The following is a 13,412-nucleotide window of genomic DNA, read 5'->3' as shown; positions in this document are numbered from 1 at the left end:
AAAGAATTTATTTTGACAATCAGAGCTACACATTTACACCAAATATGTACAACTGACAAAACTACCGTTCAGTGTTATTATTATTTATTATACAACCATTTAACATAAATTCAATAAAAGTAAAAAAAAAAAAAAAAGGAAAGTTAAACTACAGGTTAATATCACAAAATATCTAATTATTGTACACTGGATAGTCAAACCAATTTTATATAAATATAAAATTTACATTAAAAACAAATAATAATCAGTGTTACTTTAGTATTATTGATATAGTAGAAAAAGCTAATTCAAAACTTTAATAAATATAAAAAATAAATAAATATGTCTATTATAGTATTTATTAAAATGGTTAATTAACTTTTGTTTATATTTTTCTTCTTTTTTATTTTAAATTTACATTTATGTTTCAGTAATTTTATGTGATTTTGTGATTTTTACTAGCCCCCCATCCCCCCCCCCCCCCCCACCAATATTTCTTTTTAGCCTTATTACGTCCTTATTACATTTATTATTTCAGTTTTAGGTTTAGCAATTTAAGTACTTCGATTTAAACTAATTTATTTCAGTGGCCAATGCAATTTTTTTAAGATCAAGTTTTTCCTGTTTAAAACGTTTATGTTTTAATATATTTTGATACAATATAACACAAAATAGTATATTGTAATTATATTATGATTTCAGCTTAATTAAAATTAATTAAAATTATTAATTATTATTTTTTTAATGAACAACAACACATTTATTGCCATTATGCTATTATTGCTATAAATGCTATAATATGCATAAATAGCAATTATGCTATTTTTTCCCATAGCATTTTAGTTTCTCTTCTACACTGGATTTTAGGATGCTTTTATTATGGATCAACTTTCCTGTATATCTCAAATAACTTATATAACAGTTTTCTCACTAAATCGGCCTTTTAAAAAGCTAATTGCCTCTTTATAACTCAATCAAATTATGAGAAAAACACACTGAACATTTGAGCAGATTTATTTTGCTTCTGTAGTTGCGAGTGATGTGTGGCAGACGCTACATGTGTCAGGCAATAGTGAACAAGCTCATTAAAAAAACAACAGCCATTCATTGTGTCAATAGATGGTAAAATAAATCCAAGTATGTGAGGACAATGTGGGGGCTCACCCTGTGGAGAGGCTCTTTGTTTTTGGAGACCCCCATCATCTGCTTTTCGAGGGGGTTTGGGGACGTTTAGGTCCCTACTGCCAGGCTGTTAGGGAGTGGGTGGGACATATGGGCTTTCTGGGGCTCTGACCAAAAATCATGAGGGATTCAGAGGCACCCTGCATATCCTGAAAGAGAACAGAGCCTGTGGTGGAAAGGCTGGAGTCGTTGTTTGAACTCAAATCATGAAAAGACACTTGTAAGTAATGTCCAACTGCTAATGTCATGCTTCTGTTAGCTAGCATTTTAGCATTTCCTTTCGATTCTTCCTCATCTTACAAAAATATACCATGGCAGTGATACAGGTTTTGTTGAAATACCAACACAAATGGTTAATTCTGGGGGGAGAGACTGCAAATAAGTAAAAAGAAAAAGTTTTTAAAATGTAAATGTAAATTTAACATTTAAAGGTCCCATGACATGGATTATTTCCTTTTCTTTAAATGCTTTTTAATGTTTCCTTAGGTGTACTTATATTGTTAGTATGATTTTTACATTTAAAATTTAGAAATAAAAAGCATTTTTATATCCTGATATTAGCCCTCTGGCTTGAATGCTCTGTTTGAAGGGGCGTGTCTGCTGTGAGACTCCGAGTAAACGACAACTGTTGTGATTGGCTGACATCTTTGCATTTGAAATGCGTATTACATGTGGAACCATTCTCAAATATATACATATATATATATTTACTATTACAGTCGTGGCCAAAAGTTTTGAGAATTACATAAATATTGGAAATTGGAAAAGTTGCTGCTTAAGTTTTTATAATAGCAATTTGCATTTACTCCAGAATGTTATGAAGAGTGATCAGATGAATTGCATAGTCCTTTGCCATGAAAATTAACTTAATCCCCAAAAAAACTTTCCACTGCATTTCATTGCTGTCATTAAAGGACCTGCTGAGATCATTTCAGTAATCGTCTTGTTAACTCAGGTGAGAATGTTGACGAGCACAAGACTGGAGATCATTATGTCAGGCTGATTGGGTTAGAATGGCAGACTTGACATGTTAAAAGGAGGGTGATGCTTGAAATCAATGTTCTTCCATTGGTAACCATGGTGACCTGCAAAGAAACGCGTGCAGCCATCATTGCGTTGCATAAAAATGGCTTCACAGGCAAGGATATTGTGGCTACTAAGATTGCACCTAAATCAACAATTTATAGGATCATCAAGAACTTCAAGGAAAGAGGTTCAATTCTTGTAAAGAAGACTTCAGGGCGTCCAAGAAAGTCCAGCAAGCGCCAGGATCGTCTCCTAAAGAGGATTCAGCTGCCACCAGTGCAGAGCTTGCTCAGGAATGGCAGCAGGCAGGTGTGAGCGCATCTGCACGCACAGTGAGGCCAAGACTTTTGGAAGATGGCCTGGTGTCAAGAAGGGCAGCAAAGAAGCCACTTCTCTCCAAAAAAAACATCAGGGACAGATTGATCTTCTGCAGAAAGTATAGTGAATGGACTGCTGAGGACTGGGGCAAAGTCATATTCTCCGATGAAGCCCCTTTCCGATTGTTTGGGGCATCTGGAAAAAGGCTTGTCCGGGGAAGAAAAGGTGAGTGCTACCATCAGTCCTGTGTCATGCCAACAGTAAAGCATCCTGACACCATTCATTTGTGGGGTTGCTTTTCATCCAATGGAGTGGGCTCACTCACAATTCTGCCCAAAAACAGCCATGAATAAAGAATGGTACCAAAACACCCTCCAACAGCAACTTCTTCCAACAATCCAACAACAGTTTGGTGAAGAACAATGCATTTTCCAGCATGATGGAGCACCGTGCCATAAGGCAAAAGTGATAACTAAGTGGCTCGGGGACCAGAATGTTGAAATTTTGGGTCCATGGGCTGGAAACTCCCCAGATCTTAATCCCATTGAGAACTTGTGGTCAATCCTCAAGAGGCGAGTGGACAAACAAAACCCCACTAATTCTGACAAACTCCAAGAAGTGATTATGAAAGAATGGGTTGCTATCAGTCAGGATTTGGCCCAGAAGTTGATTGAGAGCATGCCCAGTCGAATTGCAGAGGTCCTGAAAATGAAGGGCCAACACTGCAAATACTGGCTCTTTGCATAAATGTCATGTAATTGTCGATAAAAGCCTTTGAAACGTATGAAGTGCTTGTAATTATATTTCAGTACATCACAGAAACAACTGAAACAAAGATCTAAAAGCAGTTTAGCAGCAAACTTTTTGAAAACTAATATTTATGTAATTCTCAAAACTTTTGGCCACGACTGTACAGCTGTCGTGATTAACGAATCGTGGAATTGTTGATTATATAATTATTTTTTCGTTCTTTTCCCTTCACATGAAAGGCTGCAGTGATGAGCATGGAGTAGACAGAGTCTGTTTATCGGGTGAATGCAGTCATCTCGTCATTATTGCAACACGTTTTCTCTCACAAAATGCTTTCACCACAACTAACAGCAAACACATGAATACAGTAAGAGCTTTGTTGTGCAGCATAACAGTGTCATTCATTGTAACGGCAGTTTGGGCAAGTGTGCAGATATACTCGCAATGTGTGACAGCTCCGAAAAAAAGGGAGCGTTCTTTGATCGCTCTCTGTAGTTAAATCACAATTTAAATAACAGATTTGTTTCATGCTACTAAGAGAAACAACGTGAAGTTGATCGTTTAGTCACTGGCTTGATTCACTGATGCATAAACGAGTTAGAAAGAAAGTCTGTGTGAACTTGAATAATTAACTACATCAGAAATCACTGATCACAGATCAGACATTAATGAACACTGTTACTCACTGTTTGTGCCGGTGCTGTCGAATCCATATCATAAAAGTCTGCTTTTAACGCCTGTGCTGACATTGCAACTGAATTATATGTATGAATTATATGTAAATATTTTACAATTCTCCTTACAACGTCACAAAGAGGAGATTCAAGATAGCAAAATCTCGATTTACACCGATTAAAATTTCTAGAAACTTGGGGACCATATACAGGCTAGGGGAACTCATATTAATGTTAAAAAACCTCAGAAAGTGAAATTTTCACGTCATAGGACCTTTAAATTAAGATTAATATATAGCCTAATATTTGGTTGTAATATTTAACAGATATATTAAAATAAAATGATTATAAATATTATTAATATATTATACGAATTGTAAAATACTGATATTATAAATGTTAAATAAAAATATTTTAAGATAATATTATTTCATAATATTTTAAAAATAAATATTTCAGAAACTTGTTTTTGTGATGAGTGTGGTTAAGGTTAAGTTATATTATTAATTACAAAAATAATTTATAATAAACATAATATGTATATCATATTAAATATATACATAAATATTTAACATTTTACACACACATACATATATATAAAATTAGAAAATATAATTTATATTTTAAACATAATAAAATATAAAAATAATATCTAAACATATAAATTACATATGATGTAAAGTTATAATTTATATAATAAGCATATGATAAATATAAAGCAGAAATCTATTAAATACATACATGCAAACCTTAATAAAATATAAAAATTATGTAAATATATCAACACATTTTTATTATAATATTATTTACATTAATATTATTTTAATCTAGATTAAAATAATATAAATTTGAATATTATTTAAAAAAAAAAATATTTTCTTATACAATTATTTAAGACAAAAAAAAGAGAGTCCGTCATGATCCAAATGTTAGTGTGATGTTGGACTAGGATATCCTACATCCACATCACAGTAACATCTGTGGGTGGTTGCCATAGTTACCAAATGGCTAATGAAAGTGTTTAATCTAGATGTTACTATGCTGTTAGAATAAGATCCTCCTGCAGTGTTTCTCCTGCATCATAATGAGCCTCTTTTGCTACAGTTCATGTGCAATGAACATCAACACAGCCAGCAGTAATAGTAATAATAATACAAATAATAACTGGTAAAAAAATGCGTATAAATAAGGTAATATGTTCTGAAAAGGTGTATACAAACAAAAAAAATTACATTTTAAAAAGTGCATCAATCCAATTGGCTATTATAATTAGCATTAATGTAGCATCCATCATTTACCCATTAACCCAGACTTTTTAATAAAAAAACTGTTTAGTGTGCCAGTTCTACTGTTCTACTCGTTCAATCTGAGCTACCTTCAAGCCAGCCTGGGTCAGTTACTGACACTAAATGCATAGAAACTGATCCTACCCAGAATCCACCTGTTCAAAGTGAGGACCTAAATAATTTCAGTCAAGTTTCTGTCAAAGCAGCCAGTGTCCGATAATTTCATACGGCAAAATCAAACGACAAAGGTCAAGCACTGAAAGCATCATCAGTTGTGACCTTTCACCTCAACCTGTACACAAGTGCATGCTGACCTTTACTGTTCACTTCACCCACGTCACAGCATATGTCTGGTTCAATTACCAAGTAGCATGCGGACACATAACGACACGTTTTTCAGTGTGTACCACAAAAAATGTTTAGTAAAAATAATAAATACATACATGCATAAAGCTCAACTTAAGTAAAACAGTCCTTGTGCATGCATTTCTATTTTAAAACTACAATATGAGCATCATGTTTGTGCTGTAAATGTCCTCAGAGGAATCAAAGATCTAAAGTTTTAAGATATGCAAACATCTACACATCTAAACCATCTTCCTCTTTAATCTATTTCAGTCTCTGTCTGTTCGTTATGCCCAACATCATCTATTTCATATGCAAATTCTTGCAAGACACTTTAAGGAGAAGAAAAAATCAATGCTTTATTTCATCCACTGAGATTAGATGTTTGCTGAGTTTTATCCAGCAGGACAGGCTGCAGTCTTTCTTTTGCGTTTCTGATAGAAGGCCTCAAAGGAAGCTCGCACACGTACAATCGAACAAACAATAACGGAGGACATTTGTCATGCATTAAAGACACCTGCTGTGCACACATAGTGAAAACAAGCTTCTAAAGTGTTTAAAAGTACTCTCACACAGAGATCTGCTTAGGACTCTTCATGCCATTAGGAAACAGTGGTGTGTTACGGAGGTAGAAACAGATGGTGACAGGCTGTGAACAAATCTTGCTCATTTTAGCTGACTCTCTGCATATCCTGACAGTATTGGGATGCTCGTTGTGTTTGATTCATAAAAATCTGACTAGAAACTCTGCAAGCAAAAACGGAGAGCATACTATGCATAAGAGCAATGCATTTTGGACAGCATTATAGATGTCCTTAAAGGAAAAGTTCAGTCAAAATCATCAGTTTACTCAAACGTATGCCATTCAGAATTTAGGATTGCTAAAAAAATAACAAATAAAAATAAAAAAATGCATCCTCTGAAATGCATCAAGACTCTCAATTTGTCCTACTTTTGTGATTATACACACACACACACACACATATATATATATATATATATATATATATCCTCTTTCTTTTTTTAATATAACCAATACAGTAAATGCAAGTGACCATCAGGTGAAGGCATCAAGACGAGATTTTCATGGCTGTATTGTTATGTTAATATCCTTTATCTTGTTCAGTGCTATAGTGCAGACAGCCAGTCCACTATATTAGCAAATTAAAAGCACTCTCACCTGCAAATCAATATGGAGAAAGAGGCAAAGATTCAGTGATGCATAATAACATTATTTAGATATAACACAGAGGTGCTTAGAGTTGTTACATCCTTAATAAATGGATCCAATCTCTTTACCAGATGGCCACAAATGGTGGAAATCTGCAGTGTTTTTAATGTGTTTACACATTCACTTCTCACTTCCAGTGTTTATTTGATGCATACAATGATTCCCTGAATCCAAATGCACACAAACCAGACATGACCCTTTTTTTGTTTTGGCTGTACTTGTTGTGAAGATCTAGCCAAGATCATAATGACTACATTAAATCATTTATATCTTTCTGAATTATTACTTACGAGAGAGAGAGAGAGCGAGAGAGAGAGAGAGAGAGAGAGAGAGAGAGAGATAGAGAGAAGTACATACTCAAAGCACTAGAGAGCGCTGTAGACTACATCATGATCATCTGCTCATGGACTGAATATGCCTTCTGCACGCACAGATCTTTTTGAATAACAGTATGAACAGAAGAACCTCTTGAGTTAATTGGTTGGATTAGTATCATACTTTGATTGGCAACTTACATTGGACTTACGCATAATCCATGACAAACTGATCTATTAACAGAACGCATTTCCTGAATATACCCGACATTTATATACATGTGCTCACCAGTGCTGCATTTTTTTTTATTCTATTTGCATATATTTTAGAATGTAATTTATTCCTGTGATGCAAAGCTGAATTTTCAGCATCATTATTCCAGTCTTCAGTGTCCCATGATCCTTCAGAAATCATTCTAATATGCTGATTTGCTGCTTAAGAAACATTTCTTATTATCAGTGTTGAAAACAATTGTGCTGCATCATATTTCTATGGAAACTGGAATCTTTGATTAATATAAAGTTCAAAAGAACAGCATCTTTCTTTCTGAAATGCTAAAGCAAGACCAGGGGTGCGTTCTCCGATAACGTTGTCTCTTAGCGCGCTACGAATACTCAAAAGGTACACCTTAACTACAGGTATACCTTTGCTACGTGTGTTCTCCGAACTATACCTTTGGATGTTGCTTAAGGTAAACCTTCTTAAGTTCGACCTTAGCAGTTGCTGTCCATGGTGGAGGCGCTGAATAGGTTGATATCGACGCCTCGATGATCGATTGTGCGCTCTTTCCTTCACAGCGGTAAAGGTAAAGTATTGAGAAAACAATGTTCTTTATAAAGAAGCATTTTAGAAATAGTACAAACTGCATTTATCGGGGCTTATTGAAATAAGTACATGCAGAAATAAATACGAGTATGTGTTTATAATTTAGCAAGTGTACAATCCCAAACCCTCACGGCCATAAGTGTGTTAATGTTCTCCACAACGTATGCTGATTATCCACCAGCCGTATCACATTATTGGCGTAAATCGCTCATTTGTGTAATTGGATGATTTCCTCAATAAAAGCGCAAGCATGAGAGACATACCGACATTCACTATGTGGGGGAAAAAAGTCCGCAAAAAGAGATCGCCCAGCCACACTGAGGTCTTACTCAGCCCATATCCATCCCCAACAACCTCCAGAAAACTCCACCACGGCATAAAAACGAAGAGCCGCCAGCAGCTGAATTTCGGGGCTGAGGGGGTAGCTCCGTCGAGCTCCGTGCTGCTTCTCTTATAAAGTAGTTGACATACACTAACTGGCTCCGCGGACGCCGCCGTCTTTGATTTAAAACAAGTACTCGCTGTCTCGCTGCCATAGCTATAAAGTTTGTGTAAACTCATCTTTCTTTATATAGACTCCTAAGCCTTTTCTGTCAAATGGTTCGCCAGCTGATGTGCCTTAGGATAGTAATTAAAAAAGCTAACAACCATTAGTGTATGGAAACTTTATTAATGAAAACACTTCCATACACTGGGTGTAGGCTATAACAACTTAAGTATTTTATGTGTATAATTTTAAAGTAAAGTAAAAATGTAATTTTAATTCTAAATCAGATTTTATATTAAAAGTTCATATAAAATTTTCTATGTGTAATTAAACTGCGATGTAAAAAATCTTTTTGCGTAGTGGTGGCCACTAGCGGTATGAACCGTAAGCAGCGATAAGGTATAGCTAAGAGCGCTCCAGACCAACCTTACGAACGCATGACTTACAGAAGGTATACTTAACTAAGAAGGTTTCGGAAACCACGTATTAACGATAAGGTACTTCTTAAGGTACAACTTAAGAACGACGTAGCGTTAAGGTAGTTTCGGAGAACGCACCCCAGAACTTTAACATGCATGTACAGTAAACACCCAGCTACTACGTTGACTGTATATCACAAACACATGTACTATATATACACTCACACATGCATCATCTACTATCTCTAAACACAGACTGCCAGCGCAGCTGATCGCCACACACAGGGCTAAACTTACTGTTTCTCAGTATAACACCTGATTCTGCTAAAGCCTGTGTTTGTGAGCCAGAGCTGCGGATTTAAATGTAAATCGTCAACATAATTATTGTGCAATGCTGTGCAGTGATAAATAATACTAACCACAGTCAGATTCGGCCAAACCATTCACATTCAAAACCACGTCTGTGTTATTATTCATTACATTGCATATCTAAAGGTCAAGCTCTGGTTCCTCAGTTCTTTTGGATCAGTTTGTGTCCAATCTGTACCCTCCTATCAGAGATGACACACACACACACACACACACACAAGAACACACACTCCTTTCCATTGACAAAGCCTTAAATGGCATTTGAACATGTTTGCAGGGAGAGAGAGAGGGAGATGTCTCCTGGGTTGCCTAGCAGACTTACTAACTCAAAAATAAACCGAGCCACCCTGGCTTGCCTAGATATGAATGAGAACAAAGACACACACACACACACACACACACACACAATAGCTCAGAACCAGTAGGCTCTCATCAAAACACTCATCAAATAGCCTTTCACAGAATAATGGTGTCACCATAAAATATACCATGGACATTCCACATTTTTTGTACACTCTCATGATTTGAATATCATGAAAGTATTTAACAGTAAAATGGCAAAGGATATAGTAATTGTTCAGCATTAAGGTGTATATTAAAGTGTATAACCACAGTACTATTTTGAAAGAAAAACACACACAGATTTACTAGATCTATCTAGATGAGCATCTGAATATCACCTTATAAGGCAAAGGTTTACTAGGGATGCATATTACAGTGTATCGGTTATCGGTTAGCAGTAACGGCCCGATATTACACATGTATTTAATTGTGCTTTTTTAAATATTTCTATTATATTTGCTGTCATCTAACGCTAACTAAAGTTCTTCTTTAAAAACACTAATAATTTCATTCCTGTTGAATGTGATCTTTAACAAATCTCAAAATTTATATAAAATAATATGGAATTTTGTTAAAATATTGATAATATATAGGTATTAGTGTCATATTTTATTATGTTTTAATCTGATATTTTTTAAAAACATATTTCTTTACAGTGTTATTGACAGCATGATTTCTCTAGAAACATACCGTGGTCATACTATATTTTTTAAACGCATACAAAGGTAGCGCTCAGTTATAGCATATTTATCATGATACTCTTTGAAGAACCTTGAAAATACTATGCTATATGATATGATTATCAAACAGTACCTTGGTATATCCTCACTATACCATAGTACTACTACAATACCTTCTGTAAGAGCAATATAATGTAAAAACACAGATTTAATTCTGATACATAAGGTATCTCCAGAGCCATAAGATGGAAAACTTTTGAAATCATGCAGTAGTCTATGACAATACAATGTACCATGCCTTAAACAAGTATTACCAGGGTACCAAAAATATGGTTTTATATATATATATATATATATATAAATCACTTTATTACAGGAAAAGAATACTCAACCTAAACTCAAACACTATTAACACACCTACACATATCTTTCTAACCTGTGTGTCCTCTCCACTGTCAGCAGGATGGAAGTTTTTGCCTGCTGCCCACCCGCCTTGGCTCCCGAGGTGGAGGTGAGCGCTGCTCTGTGGGTGGCTGGCGAAGCAGGGCCGGGGGGCCACAGCTCTGGTGGGCACCTGCGGGATGGGGAGGGCACTGTGGATCGGCTTCGGCAGTCCAGACTTCATGTTAGTGACCACCAGGATAGCAGGCATCTTCCCCTGAACCCAGAACCAGCCCACTGTATCTCGCCACACACTGTAGCATCCAGCGTGCTTGAGATATTATTCCCAATACAGTACCTACTGTAGTCTTCAAAAAAACAATCCACCTGTAAGTTGGGCAGTCCGAGACGCTCTTCTAAATGCAAATATGAATCTGTTCAGTACTTGAATCTATTCGGCCCCAGGTTTTTCTGAAGTACATACCCCAAAATGGAAAATCCATGACATGAAAAATCACAGCATCATGGGAAGGACAGGAATATAGATGAGAAACAAATGTATGACAGCGGCGAACTGTGCTCTGCTGGTAACTGCAAGGATTTTAATGCACTTGTCCACAATCTCTCTCTCTCTCTCTCTCTCTCAAGCAGGTGTGGCTTTAAGATGGCAACAGTAACTAGTGGCTCTTGTCTGACACCAGTGTATAAGCACTAGTTTTCTTTCAGCTATGCACAAACACACACACACACACACACTAAACCCCTCCCATCTTCAGAGAGGACGTCAGAGCAAATGAGTGGTATGAAACAGCAGAGGCTGGATATGATAAGCTTGTGTGTGTGTGTTTTGTTTAGAATGGAAGGAACTATGCATGTCTTACATGTGTGAATACTGTAGGTTAGAATTGACGGCTTGTGTGTGTGACAGAGAGAAAGAGATAGAGAGAGGGAGAGGGAGAGAGATGCAGTGTTCTCCATGTTTTGTGCTTTCCTCTAGGCACACTGCATGCAGTAAAAGTCCAATGAGGTGAAGGTTAATTGCAGGGATTAGTTTGTATCTCATATTTCTCTGTTTTTATTCATTATTTCTTTCTCATAAACTCTCATAAATCACTGCAGAGATCCACTTCTGTTTCTACGTCTTTGTTTTTAATGATCATTTTTAGAATGATAAAGCAGTTCAGAGACATTGGAAGAGAATAAATCCTACATATAAGAGGTTTTCATTTACATTTCTTTATTTAGCAGATGCTTTTGATCCCAAGTGACTTAAATGTGAATAATACAAGCTCAAGTGATTAGTCAGAGGGAGAAAACCAACTACCAGTAGGGCTGACATATCAAATGGGTGCCAAAGCTATGAGTTATATATATATATATATATGTATAATTATATATATATATATATATATATATATAAGTTATAATTATATATACATACTAATATAATTGTATTTTATTTACAAAATTTTATTAATCATAGAATACTGAAAAAAAAACATGAAAAAAAAAACATTCTGAACGATCATGTGACACTGAATGCTGTAGTAATGACTGCTAAAATATGTTCCTGTCCCAAATAGCACCCTAAACCCTCACAGTTTTCCTCTGAGTCCGCACTTTTGCGACGTAATGTCACTTTGACTGTCGGGTAGAAGTCTAGAAGCACTCACGAGCACCCTTTTGAATGTTTGACACCCAGTGGTTGAACAAGGTATTGCAGTCCAAATTAAAAATATTGGAGAGGGTTTTTTTTTTCACCTGGCCCCTCCTACTCAAACTTGACGCACACGCAGGTTACCAGATTGACGACACCAACAGGAACAAAGGCACTTCACGATGAATGAAGTGCAATACACTGTGTTTTCCGCCAAATGGCAACCCGGCTTGCCGAAATACAATTGGGTACACTGGCAGTGGGCTGGTTTCACAAACCTACACAGAGACCGACATTCTGGCCCGAAACACATTTTCAAAGGAGAATAACTGACTGTAGCACTGTCTTTCAGATAAACAAGTATAGTATGTAAGTACTGTATGTTAACTTAGCATATTATGCTTTAGTAGAGTCAACTTGCATTTTAGAATATACTACCATATTACCGCAGACAATGGACATATTACCTGAGAATGATGCTGCTGCCCATTACAATTAGACTTTAACAATCTGCAGGGTCCAATCAAACACAACATTTCAATTCAGGTTAAAGGATTGGTGGAGACGCTCACTCATAATCAATGAGAAGATTGGGGTCTCGAGAGATTGTTGTTGATGTCCTCAAGTCTTCCCGGATCAAAGTAATCCTGTTACCCATAATGCAAATCTATGTGCATTTTGCATTTCTGTAAGTATGCATAAAATCTTACCGGTATATGAAATGCAAAGACAAGTGCGACAAGAAGACAAAAGGTAATACGCAGATCTGATCAGCTGAATAAATGAGATCAAAACGAGAAATCATCTTCCATCAGCGGTCACATTTAAAGGCCTTACTTTTGAGTCATTGCCGAGGCAAACCCTGTTCTCGTTCTGCCAGATAATTCAAGAGCAGTCAATGTCATTTCACAACATCTGTCAGTGGGGCACAAGAATATCATTTAATAACACAGTGATGACTGGCTCCACTGAAGATTAAGGTGGAAATTGTTTAATTAAAGTCTGATTGAAGGCTTTTATCTTTAAATTTATATTTAAACAGTTGCAGGTGTGTATTATTGCGGGTTGGTTTAATGGAGTGCTCGCACACACACACTCTTCATCATGACACAACAACTTTTGAGAGCAGCTTTGTAGTTGCAGGTT

At 36.1% G+C, this 13,412-nt stretch overlaps 1 protein-coding gene across 1 annotated transcript in view; it reads right to left on the bottom strand.

The window, feature by feature from the left end:
• LOC132101837 (neuron navigator 2-like) overlaps positions 1–11,229 on the bottom strand; it is an 87,403-nt gene extending 76,174 nt beyond the window's left edge. The window contains exon 1 of the mRNA XM_059507055.1: positions 10,665–11,229. Within this exon, the coding sequence (XP_059363038.1) occupies positions 10,665–10,880 (216 nt within the window). The 5' untranslated portion in view covers positions 10,881–11,229. The remainder of the gene's footprint in view (positions 1–10,664) is intronic.
• Between the last annotated feature and the right edge of the window lie 2,183 nt (positions 11,230–13,412).

The sequence above is a fragment of the Carassius carassius genome, chromosome 2 (genome assembly GCF_963082965.1).
Source record: "Carassius carassius chromosome 2, fCarCar2.1, whole genome shotgun sequence".
NCBI lineage: Eukaryota > Metazoa > Chordata > Actinopteri > Cypriniformes > Cyprinidae > Carassius > Carassius carassius.
This window is presented reverse-complemented; position numbering and strand designations above follow the sequence as displayed.